Source organism: Pyrus communis, chromosome 8, assembly GCF_041283825.1.
Source record: "Pyrus communis isolate YQ-2024b chromosome 8, ASM4128382v1, whole genome shotgun sequence".
In the NCBI taxonomy this organism is placed as follows: Eukaryota; Viridiplantae; Streptophyta; class Magnoliopsida; order Rosales; family Rosaceae; genus Pyrus; species Pyrus communis.
The window spans coordinates 2,086,647-2,105,740 of record NC_142572.1 but is presented as its reverse complement, the minus strand read 5'-3'; the positions used below and the strand labels follow the sequence as shown (position 1 = coordinate 2,105,740).

General features: G+C 36.9%; 2 protein-coding genes and 1 long non-coding RNA gene across 4 annotated transcripts; 2 read left to right on the top strand and 1 right to left on the bottom strand.

Annotated features, from left to right (window-relative positions):
* Window positions 1–1,102: 1,102 nt before the first annotated feature.
* On the bottom strand, window positions 1,103–6,846 carry LOC137717578 (CBS domain-containing protein CBSCBSPB3). The gene is made up of 14 exons (XM_068456988.2): window positions 6,510–6,846; window positions 6,148–6,316; window positions 5,937–6,069; window positions 5,603–5,773; window positions 5,317–5,395; window positions 5,089–5,202; window positions 4,907–4,973; window positions 4,671–4,776; window positions 4,545–4,603; window positions 3,701–3,807; window positions 3,228–3,355; window positions 2,293–2,375; window positions 2,110–2,199; window positions 1,103–1,541 (listed from the first exon to the last, which is right to left on the bottom strand). The coding sequence occupies exons 1-14, from the start codon at window positions 6,656–6,658 to the stop codon at window positions 1,368–1,370; spliced, it is 1,629 nt and encodes a 542-aa protein (XP_068313089.1). The 5' UTR covers window positions 6,659–6,846; the 3' UTR covers window positions 1,103–1,367.
* Window positions 6,847–9,245: 2,399 nt separating this feature from the next.
* LOC137718820 (receptor homology region, transmembrane domain- and RING domain-containing protein 2) lies at window positions 9,246–13,866 on the top strand. 2 transcript variants are annotated; one of them, XM_088698976.1, is made up of 5 exons: window positions 9,246–9,410; window positions 9,527–9,685; window positions 9,873–10,103; window positions 11,355–11,759; window positions 13,074–13,866. In XM_088698976.1, exons 2-5 carry the CDS (start codon window positions 9,547–9,549, stop codon window positions 13,649–13,651), a joined length of 1,353 nt encoding a protein of 450 aa, XP_088555102.1. In that variant the 5' UTR covers window positions 9,246–9,410; window positions 9,527–9,546; the 3' UTR covers window positions 13,652–13,866. The 2 variants fall into 2 exon arrangements, with proteins under 2 accessions (XP_088555102.1, XP_088555101.1); XM_088698975.1 differs by having other exon boundaries at window positions 9,255–9,410; window positions 11,322–11,759.
* Window positions 13,867–14,241: 375 nt separating this feature from the next.
* On the top strand, window positions 14,242–16,117 carry LOC148694592 (uncharacterized). The gene is made up of 2 exons (XR_015965611.1): window positions 14,242–15,390; window positions 15,532–16,117. It is a non-coding gene; the product is annotated as an uncharacterized LOC148694592 (long non-coding RNA).
* Window positions 16,118–19,094: the final 2,977 nt, after the last annotated feature.

Below are 19,094 nucleotides of genomic sequence, written 5' to 3'. Positions count from 1 at the left end.
CGTTTTTTAATCACTCGATTTTGTTGAGTATTAAAGAAGTTATGAACATTTAAAGTTTATCCAGTTTACGGCGAGTTTTCCATTTTTCCTTTCAGGCTATTTTCTTGCCATCTCCAACAATCATTGGACTTCCAAATAGGTATAATCTTGTTCTACACTTTCCTATCTTCATTTGATATATTACGGGTCGAATTTGGTTTAAGAAACGAATGAGCTACGAAGCTTTGAAAATTGGCCAAAGAGTTTTTAACGAAATAACCAAAATCATGGATGGTGGACAATCTCAATAACCATTTCTATTGATTTTCAATCTCAGGAATAATTTCTATTGATTATGTAAATATCAAGGATCATTTTGACTATTTAGCCTTTTTGGAATTAACTTGACTTGTCTATTGATGAGAAGAGTTTCTCAATATAATTTATTATCGATTTATAGAATTTCGTAATTATAATCGATACTGTTTATATTAACATTATAAATATAATATATGTAAAAAATAATAAAACAAAAATTGTTTAGCCATCAAACTATATAAAAACAATAGCAAGATATAGTACTGTTTATGTTAACATTATAAATATAATATATGTACAAAATAATAAAACAAAATTATTTAGTCATCAAACTATATGAAAACAATAGCCAGATATAGTTACAGTTAGTTGACTTAATTTTTTGAAAAGTTTTTTTTGTCTACTTTTTTTTTAAAAGGGGGACAAGACAACCCACGGTTATCCACCCCTTCTAAAAGCCCAAAAGACTCGCAAAGACATTTCAACCTCACATGACCACAAGTCTAGCTTCCACACCAGCAATGGATTTTGAACCCAAGGCCTCCAATTTTTAATTTGAAGGAAGTTTCGCAATCCGTCATTTACTACTGAATCACCAACTAGTGGTTAATTTTTTTTCAAAGTAATTTATAATATAAACATTTTAATCATAAACAAGTTAAACTTGCTACGACGCGATCCCTACCGCATAACAGGTTAAACGCAATTTGCTATAATTGGAGTGAGCTTTTTAATTTTTCAAAAGGATATTTACAGATTGATTGGGGGTCAAATTCTCTATTTTTTTTCTTCCCGATATTCTCCCTTGCGAACGAAACGCGATCCATTTCCACAGTAATATCTGAAACAAAAATATAACGATTTTCCGGTCGTCGCCTTCATCCGGCTCTTTATGTTTAACCTACAATATGCATGGATTATCCTTCTGCCTTCATCCGGCTCGTGTTTCGAGTCCAAAATGTTTGGTTTCCTTAAATCCTCTGCCACCGAGGTTTGGCAGCGCAAGGCAGGCTCTTGACTACCTTTATGATCGATCCTAGTATGTTTTTTTTACACAATCGGGACATGCATTACAGGTTCGTGCGCTTCAAATAGACCAGCACCCCAACGCCAGTTAACGCAACAGCACTTGCAAGAACTCCGGTTTGCACGGACGTCCATCTGCTTTTTTGGGTCATTGTTGTTCCTGGCTGTGATATGCTTGGGTGGCCAGAATCAGAGAAGTCCAGATGCAACCTTAGAACCTGAGATACAGAGGAGGTACACTTGAGGAATAAACCATACAGCTGAAAAATGGTTACAAGTATAAACTCCAACACATCCCAAAATAATTACACATAAACTCCGACCCACCCCTTTAGTGATCTAATCCTATCACGAACAATATGTAGAGGTACAGCTCCTCAACAATCGAATTCAAAAAGCTACATAAACCTGGCTCGCTGTATCATATCCTCCATTGAATTCCGGTATAATTGTTAAAATCTAGAAGAAAAAATGGACACAATAATTATCTTTTAAGTATTTCATTTTTTTCCCTCATGAAAAACTTCTCTTTCCCCAATTGTAATCTAAACACTCAGCCCTTCACCCCCAAACCTATGAATATAAAAGTTTCTCAACTTCAAACCGTTATTAAATGATCATTTGTCACCTTGTATCAACATATTGTCCACAAGATATTAACAACCAGATGATTGGGGGGGGGGGGGAGGCAATTATGAGTTTAAATAATAAAATAATTGCTCCAAAATGCTTAAAAAAAAGCCTTAGAAATCCAGTAAATGAGCATAGATTTAACATTTATACTACCTTCAGTCCCACTCCTCGAGCATGGCTGACTGCGCTAATAAGATCATCATCAGTTGCAAGTAGAACTCTGTCACCATCTTCGTCTTCAAACTGGAGGAAAGAAAATAATTACTAAAGTAAACACTGTGAAGCTTTGCAGCCCAATAAATCAGATGAAACCAAAGATTAGCTCAAAGTTTTAACCAAAATGTGAGGACGATCATGATCATTAGCAGCACCGATCCTTTTCATGATAGCAGATACCAGCTCATCTAAATTTTCCATGCCTGGAGAATAAACAAAAAAAAAAAAAAAAAAAGAATAAGAAAAGGCAAAACATAAGGTCATTGTGGGTTCAATTCTAGCGTTGAAACATCTGGTCTGTAAGCACAAAAAAGTAAAAATAAAAAAATCACGTCCATCAACTCAGTCACAGAGCTCTCCCCACCCAGTGCTGATCCAGCCCAATGTAAAAACCAAACCACAGAGACCAAGGTCACCACACAGCGAATCTATGCCACAACTAATCCCATTGGTCACTAAATAAATGAAAATCGAGACCCCAGATTTCTAGACACTATTAGTAGAGGTGGATTATGATAGAAGGCTTCCCCCTATTTTTTAGTTTATACCTAGCTATCAACCAAGAGGAAAAAAGAAGATATACTCCCAAAAAGAGAAAAAGATGGAAAAAGCTATAAAACTAAGGGTCAGTCTAACTGTCAAGTAAACCTTTGTTTGTCTTAGACAGCACTCAGTTGGCCTATTCTTTGCTTATGTAGATTCCAAATCGATGACACCTGGATTAACAGATGCCACATAACAAATAAGAACTTTTTATTCTAAAGAAAGACTTAAGCTTCTAAATTTAGATAAGTGAAGGGTGAGCAACCCGGCATCAATTTGGCATCCATGCAACCAAAAGATAGACTCATAGACTGCATTGTAAAATGATAAGGATAAACTTGATTGTTTGACGCAGAGGGGTGCAATAGTTTAACAATTTGTACCCAACTCTATCCTTTCACCAAGCAATCACTCCACAAAATATTCATGCTAGGAATGGTATATATAAGTAATCAAGCAAAGTGACAACAAAGTATGCTTGCAATGATTTTTGGCCTTCAACCACCACTCACCACAATTAATTCGATGCACTCGACCCCTAAGATCTTCAAATTTGAAGGCAAATGAATTTCCAAGACCAAGAGAAGGATAAGAAAACTTTCCATCTGCCCCATCAGATGCCATCAGTGCAGACATTTCACTGAAAACAAAAGACCCTAATTATGGTTACTGAATAACCAGGTTATCCAAAACAGAATCACTGAATCAGTGATGAAACAAAATTACAACATGCATTTGTGCAGATAATTTTTCCTTTCCATAATTTTCCTAACAGAAGACGTGACATAGAACCGAGCGCAATGGCGTTCTAGGATTCATATAGCCAACCCCACTTAGTGGGAAAAGGCTTTGTTGTTGTTGTTGTATAGTTTTCCTAACCTCAGCACTTCCGATCAAATTAGTCTCACTTCAGCACTAGACTGTTTAAGTCTGTAGAAAAATTGTGTAAGTGAACAAAATACATATATTAGCAAGTTTTGAATACCTTTGAGTATCGCAATCATCAGGTGGCTCCAAAGCAAGTGCTGAATCCCAGAATTTTTGCATCATTGTGTTTGCCATATCATTAACAGTTCCTGAGCTATTTTCAACCTAGGAAAGGAATAAACAACTACTTAATCAATTTATCCTTGGACGCTTTAAAAAAGTGATAAATGAGAACATCCAAAGGGGCTTTTAGATTCAAGCCTAAACAATGCAACTATCATTAGAATTAACCCAAGTTTTTTTCTTCCATTTCAATTTGGGCCAAATTTGCATTTATTATTTATGTTTCAAGGCTAATTAACCCTTGAAGGTAAATAATGGAAACAAATTAAAAGTCCTTCAATTTAATGCATTTATAGCACCAAATTTTGAATTCAAGTTTCAAACATTTATGGCAAAATTTCATAACTCGCATGCACCAAAAAAAAAAAATACTCAGCAACAACTACAGTATATGCACATAAGATACATATAATCTACATAAGAAAAAGATAAAAAATCAAGAATTTACATGGCAATCAAGGAGGAAAAGATGCATGTAGAATTTGTAAACCATATAAGGAACGAAATGGAAATAAAATAAAATAAGACAACCATGAGAAACACACTCACAAGACATGTTAGACGAGCTTCATCACAATTGGAAAATTAAAAACTAAACCAATAGAATGCATTGAATATATATTATATACTGGGCAATCCCATACCTTAAAAGTTCAATATATTCTGCAATGTAAAATCAACATCTTTCATATCCAAAGGCAAAGGAAAAAATGAAAAAAAAAAAATTTCTTCACTCTGATGAATAAGGCACACATCTAAACCATAACCAGGATGACTACCATAGAAATTGCCGCATGAGTTATCTGCAGAACATCCACACAGGCAGCAACGCATCCATCTGCACAAACAGATGTCAATACACCCTATAAACAGTAAAAATATGTACTATAAAAAGTACCACTCACCTCTGTCTAAGACAGGAAGATGTAAGAACTTCCCTTCATGCATTATATGCAGTGCATCAAGGATTGTTGTCTCTAACGTAGCACACTCAGGGTTTGAAGTCATTACCTAAACAAATTATTTGGATAGCACAAGTTGATTCATGTTTGTTCAAGGAAGCTTATTTCAAAAAAGGAACAGAGCTATATAGTTAATTCTAAATATAGAATAATCAAACATTCGATGGTTTAGAGGAAACCTTTTCCACCAAAGTCAACTCAGGAGAGAGATTTTGCGCCACAACTCGCATAAGGATATCCTTGGAACTGCAGTCAGTCAAAAGCAAGCATCATATGATATTCATTAGAGAGGACATACAACATCCAAGAATGGCATCTAACTCCAAATGTTCATAAACAAATATAACGTAAAGAACAATACGTTAGTATCCCCTGAATCTTGTTGCCCATTACAATTATAACTGAATTAACCCGCAACTCCCGCATCCTTTTTGCTGCAACATAGACAGGATCCGATGGGGAAACAATGGCAACCCTGAAATCATAGAGCTACAAGCTTGTCACAAACCTTAAACAAAAATTAAGCCAAAAGTGATAAATTGCATCCTCCCAAAAAGACCAAATGGCAAGTCACGCTAAAGAACTGTACTTCGTATTTTCACCAATGATGGTTGACAAGGATGGCTTGAACATTCGATCCCTCAAAGTTTCTAGAAAAGCATATGGAGCTGCAATGCATGATGATAAACAGAACAGAATAAGTTAAATTCTAACAGATGTATCAAATGTATGTACCAAAATAATAAACAAATAGGCTCTGTTAATACAGTGCACATTCTCTATAAAACAGAGGCTTTTGTAAAACTTTACTGTAGGAAGCAACTTCCAATCACACTCTAAGTAATTTAATAATATTTTCATACATTAATACGAACCAGAAAAATTGGCTCCCATCTGGCGTTCAACTCCTTCAACTGCAGCAGCAATGGCACTCCCCTGCTCTGCTGCTTTCTCCAATCTTGATATAGCATCATAGAGGCATTTTGTGATATCTAACAAGGCAATAACTTCACCACTCTCTACGACAGGGAGGTGTCTGAATTTACCTGTTACAGAAAAAGAAATGAAGTCATACGCGTTGCCCAACGTAGCCATGATAAATGAAGATTTAGATGCAAATTCTTAGACAAACCCACTCGCAGACACGAATAATAATTAATAAATAAAAAAATACCAAAAACTACAACCTTGTTAGATAAAAAAACTAACCTTGGATCATTTTCTGAAGAGCTTCAAGAGCTGATGAATCAGAATTAACAAAAATAGGATTCCGCGTCATGATCTTCGATACAATTGTCTGCTCTGGTCTCAGCCCCTCGGCAATCACTCTAGCAGAAATGTCCTGAAAGCAAAAGTACCATAAGCAAAGCGGATACTCAAGAACTCACAAGAACAGCCAACTATGAGTTATAACTTGAACCTTGTCCGTCACAATTCCGGAAAGCAACGCATTTGAATCAGTTAAGAGCACAGCATCCACACGGCGAGCCGCCATCCTCCGACATGCGTCGGATACTGTAGTCCCCTCCGGAATAGTTAGGGCTTTCGACAACCTTAGCTTCTTCACGGTCCTCTCCCCACCACCAGACCTTTTAAATGTTAAAATTAAAACACCATTTTCGGTTAAAAATTAAAATTAAAGCTAAGTTTTGCAGACCCCAATTCTCAGGAAACCCAAACTTGAAATCAACTCAACTATACAAACGCAAGACAAATTCTCCAAGAAACCATTTTCTCGGGAAACAAACAAAGAGCAAACGAGAAAGGACAAGAAAAACTTACGAAAGGGGAGGAGGATGAGGAGGAGAGGAAGGTTTGGTGGCGGTGCCATTAGAGGTTCCGTTCTCGGGAGGGGCCGATTTCTTAACCCCGGCGGAGGGGCCGCGTTTTTGGCTGAGACTGGTCCGCCTCACACCCACTTGGCTGCTCATCTTTCTCTTCTCTGCGATTATTAGGGTTTCTCTGGTTATCTGAACTGCAGAAACCCTAATTTAGTTGCAGAGAGAAAAAGGGAACCCTCCCCCTCTCTCTCTCTCTTCTTTTCTTTTTGGAATTAAAATTGGAGCGAGACAGACAGAGTATTGTAATTTTCAATGGAGGCAGATTATTTGTCCTCTTTTTTGTGTGGTCACAGTTAAGTCATATTAATATTTTTTATTATTTTTTATAAAGATAATAAGATTTAAAAAAAATAATAATATAAAATGTTAACGTTGTTTAACCGTGATCACACAACAGGAAGGCACGGAAAGTAGAAGGGAAGGCCTCCATCTTCAATTCCCACCGATTTGACAATTCAAATTAAACATATAGGATAATTTTGTGGTGGCCACAGGAGCAGAGAAAATCGATTGAACTGGACCAATTGATCTGATTCGGTTCAGTTTTTGATTTAAATTAAGTCAGACAATATTTGAATTAATAACTAGGGGTGGATAAAATGATTGAAAAATTCGAAATGGAACTGAAATTTATCTACATTGAGACTGGGGCATACCAAAAACCGAAAAGCCAAGAAAGACGAAAGTTTCGGTATGGTATTCGGTTTCACTTGACCGTTTATTCGATAATCCGTACCGAACTGAAAATATTTTTAATATTTTACACTATTTTTTAAAAAATGATACTTTAAATGGTATAACTGTTTGGTTTTATGGGATTTAAAATTTCCGTTAAATCGATAGACGTAATCTTGAAATCGTTTAACATCAATTATTTTAGTCTTTTTGTGAAAAAATTTCGCTAAATTGAAGAAATCACAGATTTAAGATGAGGGATTGATTTGACAAAAATATCATCAATTTAACAAGAAATTTCTCACATAATAACCAAAATGATATACCGTGAACAATCTTAGAAACCACTTCTATTAATTTTAAATCTCAAAGACTAAAGTAAAGATTTATATCAATTTTAAAAACCATTTTAAATAAAAGGCCTTGAAGCAGATAACAAAATTTTTAAAAGAGGTAGACGGTAAAGACTAGGGGTGGGCATGGGCCGGGTGTTACAAATCTTATCATTGGAACCGGACCTAACCCGGCCCGTTTGGTTCGAGATGAGTCCACGGGTTTTTTTTTCCCTGTTTGGATCGCCTCTCGAACTTCGACTTGGTGTCCGACATCAAGACCCTCATCCGCTGCCGTACTGATTCCAAGCGATTCAACTCATGCTCCACCACGGTCACAGTTTCCCGCTTCATTTGCTTCACCACTCATAGCACATTCTCAATCGTGCAGGGTCGGGCCAGCAACTTGTGCAACTCGAAGACTGAGTTTACCGCCATAGGTCTCGTAGAAGTGCATCTGCAACATGTCGGAGAATGAGTGGTCGATCGACGGCTGATGGTAGACTCTGAAGATTTGAGGCCAGGGCTTCAGCGAAAAAGGTGGCGACTTTACGCATAGCGCCTGCCTGTGAACCTACCAGGTTGCCAACAGAGGGTTCTGATCTACAGAATCACAAAGCAGAAACAGATATAAGGAAGAGAAGAGACGGCGGTGCGTACCTCCTGAGCGGCGAGTTATGGCAGCGAGCAAACCTAGGGATTTTTGAGTCGGCGAATATCAGGAAGATTAACAATTTCGAGGAAGGAAGAGTGTAAAAAACTATTGGCCTCCCAAAGGGCCTCAATGTTCGATGGGCCTCGAATACCAAACTTGTTACATCTTGTTGGTGGGCCTCCAAAGGCTTTGGCAGGAGTGTGTAGAGATTTAAACAGTCCGGGTCAGGGGATCGTTTTCTCCAATCTTTAGAACCGACCCGCCCCATTATTTACCAAGAACTGGCCCAGCCCGCCTCATTTTGTATTTATAATTTTTGGACCCACCCCGAACCGCATGGATCCGGCTTGACCCGTGGGTCTAGGACCCGTTTGCCCACCCCTAGTAAAGACGATTTGATGACCAAAACAATATAATAAAAGAACAAATTGATGATTTTGAAATATAAAGGACCAAATTGATGAGTTGACAAAATATAAAAAATAATTTGTGATTAAAAAAAAAAAAAAAACCTTTTGTTACAATTATATTTAGAATAGGAATGTGATTTTGTAAATCCTATTATATCTAGACATATTTTTTAATATTCTCTTTAGTAGTTATTATCCTATTAGAGTTGTAATCATAAAGATTTAATCTATCTTACTACTATATAAATAAAGGTACAATGACATGATTCAACACATATCTTACAATTAAATCTTATTGCCGCCACCCTCGTTCTCTCTTTATTCTTTTAGAATAGTTCAGTTAAATAAACCTAACTTACCTTTTTGTTAAATAAGCCACTATAACTTTTTGTTTAAGAAAACTAATGAAAATAGCTTAAAAACTTTAAGTTTTAATGATAATGACAAAATAAATGGTAAAATAAATATTATCATGATTGACTTTTTAATATAAAAATGTAATTTTTTGTAAAAGTAAACAGTATCGTGGTTTTTCGTTAAAACTTTCTTTTTGTTTTTGGTTCGAAAATCGTTTATATTTAACGAATCAATAATGCACACACGATAATATGGATAGGCAGTAACTGGGGTTCCTGTAAAATTGAACCAACCCCTTTTATGTATAAATCAATCAGCTATCAAAAGGGTTCTCTCTTTTTTTTTCTCAGCTGTTGAAATCAAATCAGGAAATTGCAGAAAAGCATCAAAGTATATAAAAAGGGGGATTTTAGGTGCTTTGTGGATCAGAAAATGGATTTTGTTAAATTATATTATCAATTTTGCTTCCTTGTTTGTCCTTTTCCCCAACTGGTTGAGAGTTAAATTATCCAAATTGGTGACACTTTAGGGTTTTGATCGGGGGGATTGATGAGCACTATGAATCTGGCGGTGGTTCTGGTGGCGGTGGCGGTGGTTCTGTTCGGCCGATTTTTCATCACCAAGGCCAATGTGGTGCTGATGGGGAACAACGTCACTCTCTCTTTCGACGACAAGGAAGCTACTTTTGGTGAGTTTCTTTTGCTTTTGCTTTTTTCTTCATGTTTTAATTTCTGTTTGGTTGCTAAGAAATTGCGGGAAACAAGAGTAGCTGAAAGTTAAACCAAACTAATAATTCTATGCATGTGTGTTTGTTTGTTGTTTTCCATGTTTGTGTTTTTGTTGATTTTTGTGGTGGACAATGATGTTAATTACAGCTCCGGAGGTTAAGGGTTCCGGGGAATGCGGAGTATTGTATTTGGCAGAGCCTCCTGATGCATGCTCGACATTGACTAATCAAGTCGAACAAGGCACGAATTATAGCTCCCCCTTCGTTTTGATCGTAAGAGGAGGGTGTAGTTTTGAGGATAAAGTTAGAAGAGCACAAAAGGCCGGCTTCAAAGCTGCAATTATCTACGACAATGAAGATAGCAACATCTTGGTTTCAAGTAATGACCTTTTCCGATAACAATTTTTCACGCTTAGTGTTTTGATTTGTCAAGCTCCATATTTTCCAGCAATTACTCACTGATCAATGAAAATTAACGGTGTTGTTGGAGATGTAAACAATACACAAGTCTAGTTGACCATAAAAAAAACAACACACAAGTCTGTCCATGCCTCCCAAATGGTCACAAGCTCCTAAGTAAACCACTGTCTTGCTAGTTATAACTCAGCTTAGGTGTATTTACTTTTTATCTATTCGAACTAGGTGTTTAAAAACTAAAGTTAGAAAGATGATAAAATGATAGCAAAAAGTTTCACAGGAGGAAGATATTGTAAAAAACTGTTTGAAGGTTGACTATTTGCTTGAATGATAGATTCAGACTTTGTTAATTATACACACACACACACACACACACATATATATATGTGTGTGTATAGTTTTTACATTTCTGTTCAATGCCCGAAAGGTTTACACCTCAATCTACTACTTTTCGTAGTGGTGAAGAACCTTCTCCCCCAAGTAATTTAAGAAGAGGTATTAATCAATTTACCTCCTGAACTTGTGACCATTGGCCAATTTCCCCCCTCAACTCTCATAATTAGTCAATTTGCACCCTACTGTCATTTTTTCAATTTGCACTCTACTGTCATTTTCCGTTAAGTAGGTTTCCCTACACCTTACCAGAGGTAGACAAGGCCGAGGGAGGAGGCGACGGGGGTGTGGGCAGCTGCAAACTGCAAAAGCAGCATATCAAATGGACTGGGCTGCAAACAGCGGAGGAGGGAGGCGTTGGCGGCAGTCACGGGCTCAGCATGGAGACAAGGAAGAAGAAGAGAAAGTTCTAAGAAAAGGAAGAAGATTGAAGGTGTAGGGAAAATGACTTTTTTGCCCTTTAAAGGCAGTCATGTGGATACCTACTTAATAGAAGAATAGAGGAAAATTCAAAAAATTAACAGTAGGGTGCAAATTGACTAATTATGAGAGTTGAGGGGGGAAATTGGCCAATCCTTACAAGTTCAGGGGGTAAATTGATGAATACCTCATTTAAGAATGCATAAATGCAGTAGAAGATACACAGACTTTCTTCATGTTCTGAGATTTGTGACCATATGTTAATGTGCGTGCACTTTCTAGTCTATTTTTAATTTTCTCTATACCCTTTTACCCTCCCAAGTGGTTTAAGTTTTAATTATTTATTTTATTTGTTCGCCCATTCTAGAAACTGTAATTCCCTTTTGTGTGGAAAATACAGTGGCAGGAAGCTCAGCTGGTATAAAAATATACGCCGTGTTTGTTTCGAAAACTTCTGGTGAACTACTAAAGAAGTACACTGGACTTACTAACATGGAGCTGTGGCTAATTGCAAGCTTTGAGAATACAGCATGGTCAATCATGGCAATCTCTTTCATTTCATTGCTTGCCATGTCTGCAGTGCTGGCTACTTGTTTTTTCGTTCGCAGGCATCGAATAAGACGAGAGAGGCCTCAAGCTTCTCGTGTTCAAGGATTTCATGGGATGAGCAAACGCTTAGTAAAAGCAATGCCAAGTTTGAAATTTACCACTGTTTTAGAGGACAACTGCACATCAAGCACATGTGCTATATGTCTTGAGGACTATAACTTTGGAGAAAAACTCAGGATTCTGCCGTGTCGCCATAGTAAGTTTCTTTTTGTTCCACCATATAAAAAATATTGTTCCTTGCAGAGCTTTTTTGTATGATTGGTTGGCTTATGTTTCCTGTATTAGCATTTTAATGCATCTATGATAGCTACTCTACTAAGTTATGCAAAATTTTATTCGTTGGTCACATTTTATTTCTCACTTCATATAAACAAAGAATTGATTTCTCATTGTTTCCCAATTACCAGTATTCAGAAGTTGCGTTATTTTTGGGACTTCAACTGGGCTTGACCTGGTGGCCAGGGTGCCACAAGTTGTGCTACTTTTTGGGATTTTAAAGTCACTTGTCTATGCAAATAAATCATATAGGATCTCAGAACTTTGTTTAGTAGAGGAAAAAAGAGCTTATTGATGCATTCATACAAGGCTTGAAATCCTGATTGAATTTTTGGGCAAATATCTATTGTTGTTTGAAATACTAAGTAGTGGGCCACTAGGAGAGACCCACTTGGGGTTGAGACAGTGGCACATTAGCTTGTGGTGTTCAATTTTTGTTTGGATAACATATTGTGAAAACAATACTTAGTTATTTAAATGAATTTGTATGCTGAAAGGTCCAAATTTGGTCCTTCCCTCCAAGAACTTTGCTTTATCTTAGACATATAGTCAACAGAGTGCTGGTTTGTTGATTAAACAAGTCATAAGGGGCATAAACTTGGCATTATTCTGGAGGGGTGAAAAGTTAAAAAAAAATATGATACGCATTTCCGCAGATTTCATATTCCTTGAAAAATTTATGTCTTTCTGCCAGGTATTGCAGCAAATGGGACTTCTGAAGTTCAAACCTTTAATATTATCTTAATCAGTCTCTAAATACATATAAGTGGATGCAAACTGATTTATTTGCTGCACTCCACATTATAAAAAATCATTGAGAAACCAATGGAAGAATCATATAAAACATCTCATTTGTTTGATGTTTACTTCATGGTATGGCATTACAAATCCTATCCTGCAAACTACAAACTCTTGGTAATGCTTGTTGTTATGGCAATTAAATATTTGTTTATGCTGAAAATTCAGATACCTTTCCAGTAGCTTTAGAATGTTGTTAGTGGTTAAATTTGAATAGTGATAAAATTTGAAGTAGTTGCGGAGGTAAACTTCAAGAATCTCCCACTTTGATAACCTGCTATGCTATTAACCTAGCCTAATGGAAGTTGTTCAATGTCAATGGAGCTTGCATACATAATGTAGAATCTTGAACAACTTTTCTCGTCAGCTGTATATTGACTTCAATAATTATTTTGTAGTATGCATATCTCACTGTCACTTACCCGGATTTTGACAGAGTTTCATGCTCTCTGTGTGGATTCTTGGCTTACTTCATGGAGAACCTTTTGTCCAGTTTGCAAGCGTGATGCAAGAGCTAACACGGGTGAACTACCCGCTTCAGAATCCACACCATTGCTTTCGTCCGGCCCATCCTCCATGGCATCTTCCGTACTTTCATCTATGAGATCATCAATAGCATCATCTTCAGCAATACAGATAGGACCATCATTGTCACGGAACCTTTCATTGTCTCATTCTCCCTCTTACGCTAGCACAGGTCACATTCAGCAGTCTCTTAGGTCCTCCTATCGCCAGTCCCCTTCTATTAGTGCAAGCAGAAGTTCAATGGACCTCCGAAATGCCTCGTCTCAAAGGTCCCATGTTTCCTATTTTGTTTCACCCCATTCCTTGGGTTACCCAACCTTATTACCCCCGAATTCAAGATACATGTCTGTTGGACACATTCCAAGCCCTAGCAATGCATCACCAAGCTACATGAGCTCTTCCAATCATCGACCGCATCCACTACATTGTAGTGAATCAGCTGCAACGTTTTCTCCTTTTTCTTCTGCTCAATCTCTTCCTGAATGCTGATGAAGACTTATGAAATAGCTCGAGAGGGAGGTGAACCAAGATGCTTTTCTCCACTCTGACCTCACTTTGTTGCAGTATCGTGATTGAGGTCTATGATGTGAATGCTTGCTGTATGCTAGAATTCACACCTGAAATGTTTCTTGTTACCACCTCACATGTATATTAAACTATGTATATAGTTTTAATTTGCAAGATGTGTTTATGGTTCATGATCATATATCAGATGTTTATCAGTCGCAAAGTCAAAGAGTGAGTTGTGGTGTGCATTTGATAATCGGCAATGGTGGATACTATTAGGGAGCGTTTGGGATTTCTTTCCAGAATGACTTATGTTTAAAATTTTGATCATCAAATGGTTTGGTAAAGTTGTAAAAAGCTGCTTTAAAACTTAAAACTTACGGAGCCTGCAAAAGCACTTTAATTAAGTGACAGTCCCTATCCCTCCAATTTTGTGTTTTACCTTTACTGAGTTTGGTGTAGCTTTCACTAGTTAGCAGTCGACTGCAGCTGCAGACCTCTATGCTCTCATCTGAGAAATTTTATTGCTAACGGTGACTACCCGCTCATCAAGTCATCACTCATCTGTAAGTTTATATATCTCCTTACAATTTTTTACTTTTGGATTTGGAAGCTCTCAATTTTTCTCAGATTAGGGCTTTAACATTACCATGAGAATAGGGGCATTGTCTTGACTATGAGATAGGGGCTTTGTCTACTTCAAGATTAGATAGATTACTTCTTATTAATTGATTTAAATTTCAGTTACGTATTTCATTTCAGTTTCTGTCATTTAGATCATGTTTGCTGTGCGATTCACGTATTCCAGTTGCTAAGTTTGTTCGAGTATTCAGAATTGATTATGTTGATAAGCTTAGTTCTGCCAAAGGTTTTATGCTGTGAATGTAGATGGTGCACATCTACATGTTTCTGTTATAGTCTTTCCATATCTAGGATTCTCTTACTGATTATGTAAGCATGTAAGTAAAAATACCATATCATATACAAGGGTTTTGTGCTTGACTCTGAACTGTCATAAAAGTCTGCTATGCTGATAATCGTAACTCAAAAATGGTTTGAGAATATGTGTTTCTGTCTCTAAAGATGTGCTGGGATTGCTGTAACTAGTACCTAACTATTTCTAGAATTCAAATTATACACTCAAAATCTAGAGTTACTGCCATTTACATCTTCTATGTCTCGGATTTTTGTTTTACTAATTGCCGTTCCAAGGTGTGCTAGGCTTGCTCCAGTACCTTTTCCTTTTTCTCGTCTAAAAACTGCATAACACTAATACATATGTATGGATTGACCAAGTCGCATGGGATCATTACATTGTGTCTCTGTTTCAGTCTTAGGCAAAGCTTTATATATGAAGCATATACACTGATGGAAAAGGAGTAACGATGTGGAAAATGGATCAAAAGTTATGGCTCTTTGGAATAGTTGTAAACTCGTAATGTAGCTATATTACGTGATGGGTATCAAGGAGGCGGCGGCAGGAAATCGTTGTGGCACATATCTTAAGAAGAAGGGATTGGAAAATTCAAGGACCAACTGCACTAAGAAGACAGAAAAGAATCCCAAATTGAACAGAAGTCTCAAATACGGATACTTTGGTACTTACAAAGTTTCACGAACTCATTGCGATTCCAGGCTTGGTTATGTTGAAGTCCATGAAATTCGTTCGAGTGGTAGAAGGCTGCAACAAGGTCTCTGATGCTCTTAACGAGGTTTTACAGGTTCTCTCTCTCTCTCTCTCTCTCTCTCTCTCTCTCTCTCTCTGTGTGATTGTCCTCGGTCTTTTTATATCATTGATTGTAATTCGCAGTTGACTGTGCATTGTTTATTCCGCATGCCTTGACACCATGGTAGTATTTTAGGTACAAATTACACCACGGGCACTATTCGTACCTCCAGGCCAGAGACAATAGACGCAGCAACTAGCATCCCATGAAGATCTCTTTGGCAGGGAAAGGGTTCAATTTGGAAGCTGTGATGAACGTGAGTTTATCGTAGATTTCGGACCCTAGTTCAGTGTGGGGAAAACAGTTGTCTTCCAATGATCAGCCACGAATCAAGTCGAAGACAGAGCGCGGCGATAATGGCGAGGCAGGACCGAGCGACGGGCTCATTCTAATGAGGATCGCCCGCGAGGTCCGATCCGAGTTCTGAAATGAGCATAGGTGAGCATCTGAAAGGGTTGTGTACAACAAGTAACATTTTGGTATTACCATGTCCCTCTTTAACAAGTGTCAGACAGTATTAAGATTTGGTGGTATTCCTCTTCGTTTAAAAGTGAGAGGTCTTAGGTTTGAATCTCATGAATGGCGAATTCGATACCAAATTAGGCTGCCTATTTTGTGGTTTAGCCGAACTCCATCTCTCCTATTGTAAAAATATCGATGTACTCAAAAAAAAAAAAAAAAAAAAAAAAAAACTAGTGCAACCGCACATTTTGCAGCTGATTATTATTTGTCTTAAATGTTGCTAACGTTATTACATACAACAATGTTTTGGAATTCAAAGATGAAAATGCAACTCATGTTATGAATTGTACATGATTGCCATGAATAAATTATTTTTTTTAGTGGATGAATAAATGATATTTAAACACACAAAATTGAAAAATGACTTTAGATTTTTTACAATTGTAAAAAATTCGTGGCACCAATGATTGTAGAAATTTTTTAGCATGTGGACTGTCTGGTATTAAGAAGTGTCATAATACAATTGTTTAGATTTTTTTTTTTTTTTGAAATTATGTCTAATTGTATAATTAGACTTGATGTACCAAGCTGTATTTTTTCGTCACTATGAAAGATCTCCTCCCAATAGGGGTTGGTATAAAAGCTGTCAAACCAGAAAAACCAAGTCGAACCGTGATTAAAAAAAAAAAAAATTGTAAAAATCACGTTGAACAAAAAAAGCCAAAATTGAGACAAAAACCAAATTGGACGTTTGAGACCTTCTCAAACGGTTCTGGTTTGGGAATGCTGAGAAACGAAATAACCGGATCGAACCATTTTTAATTTAAATAATTTTTTTATTATAATTTTATATAATTAATTGATTGATTAGGGCTTAATGTTAATTTTTAAGTATGTAGTGGGTGGTGGGTCAAATAAGAGATAATATATCACATTTAGACAGACCTTTGTTTGGCTGCTGTGTTGTATGTTGTAATTAGCAATTCTTGTTGGTTTTAGGGAACGAGGGGAAACAGATTCGGCAGTAAGTAATTGGGATTTGATCAAGTTGTGCTACCGTATTAAAACAAAAACATTAATTTAATACTTAATTACGCTTAACTACATAATTTGCTTGAATTTGTGATTAAAATGTAGGAATGGGCAAGTGGGTCTAGGAACTGCAAGTCGGGACGGGTACAAGCCCGGTCCAATTTTTCTAAAGAAGAAACGGGACGGGGCGGATCCAAATCTGTAAAAGAACAGGACCCCAGTCGGCCCGTTTTTTAAAAAGGAATGAATGGATGGGATTTGTTTCTCCGAGTGACCTAGCCCCCCTTCCCACTCAACTCATCTTTTCCCACTCCTATCTCTCCTCACCGACATCACCAAACGCCGACATCACTGGCACGCGAACTGATTCCAATCAAACTGTCACTGATTTGCCTTCGTCACCCTAGACCTTCACCGATTCACCACTGGTGGTTCAGCTGTTGGTGCAAGTATGATTGTTGTTGTTGCAGCTATTGTCACTGTATTAGCTGTTAATGGAGTTCTTTATGCAAAAGGTGTGTTTCAAGAACTGTTGATGATTTTGCCATTAGCAAAACAATGGGTGAAATTGGAGTTGGTCCTAGTGATTTGCTAAATGAAGCAGAACTAGTAGCTGCAGCTGAAGAAAAAAAAACTCATGCATTTGAAATTGATCCTTCACAGGTAGATTGTTTGTGATTTGAAAAATGAAGCCCCTTGTTTCTCATTGTTAGCTTGTCTCCCTCTAGGACATGCTTGGTATTAGGGTCACAATTTAGACTTTTACCCCTACACTATCTTCTTGAAACTGACGCCCTTGATTATGTATATTTCCTGCTGCATCTGGAAAGACAGTCGAATTAGGAAATCAGTTTCGGTTGATTGAGAAATCGGTTTTGGAGCTCTGTATCAAAACAAAAGCAGAGGTGCCCGAATGGGGAATTGAGAATGGGGAAATGGGGAGGTGGGATCTGAAGCGGCAAGCGAATGGGAAATGGGAAATTTGTAGGATATGGAGGGGCGATGAGATCCAAGAGGTGGGTTCTTTGTTTTTTTTTTTTTTTTTTTGCGTACTGGGGACTAAGAAATCTCAGAGAGGGGGTGAAGAAAAAAAAAAGGTAATTGGACCCGTCCCAAACCGACCCGTTTGAAACGGGCCGGGTTAGGTCCGGTTCTCAAACTCAAAATCCTTGTACCCGCCCTGTTACATTTTAAAACGAGTAGATCCGGTTCCTCCAAAATTGGGTCTAGGCCGGCTTTGGTATTGAAGATAGAAGATACAAATATATATACACACACACTAGCCTTCATGCACGTGCGTGAGCGCGTGCAAAAGAGATTTTTTGAATCACGGCGTGCTACGCGCAACTTACATGTTTTAAATGTATTTATATGCGTAAATTGACAAAAACAAAGTCAAATATTTGAAGTAAATGAATCATTTAGATCATGCTAGAAGTAACCTTTCATAAACCAATTAAAGCAGCTGAATTCACATAATACAATCGATTTCTATAGAATTTACATTAAAAATAGAGAAAATAATATTTAATAAACAATTGATTGAAACACATTGTTGGTGAGGCCAAGCTCACCTCCTCCCATTTAGTGTAGATAATATCGTTTGTTTTTTTTTAAAAAAAAAAAAACAATCATTTGACAATTAATTTAATCACATTACGCGTGCTAAAGACCTTTTTTTATAACCGGCATTACACACTTTTTAAGATGTTTTGAATGTGTTTAAAAATAAAGAAAATAATATTTAATAAACAACTTATCGGATCACATTATTGCTAACCCATTGTGAAGTTATGCCCACCTCTCCCCTTAGTGTAGATAATATCGTTTGTTACAAAAAAGAAAAAAAAAATCAATCATTTGACAACTTATTTAATCACATTATTATCCGCGTGTGAAAGACTTTTTTTATAACCGGCATTACACACATCTTAAAATGTTTTGAACGTGTTTAAAAATAGAGAAATTGAATCACATTATTGCTAGCCTATTGTCAGGTATTAATTATAAAAATAAAAAAACAGCACAAAAAAATTAATCATTAAAAAAATACTGTTAAAATGACAAAAATGCCTCTGCCTTATTTGATGCATTATTTTGGGATGCCTTTGAATTTTTTTCGTCTTGGGGGCATTTGTGTCCAAATTTTTTGTTGAAACTTGGTGACACCAATTAAAACAACTGAATTCACATAATAAAATTCA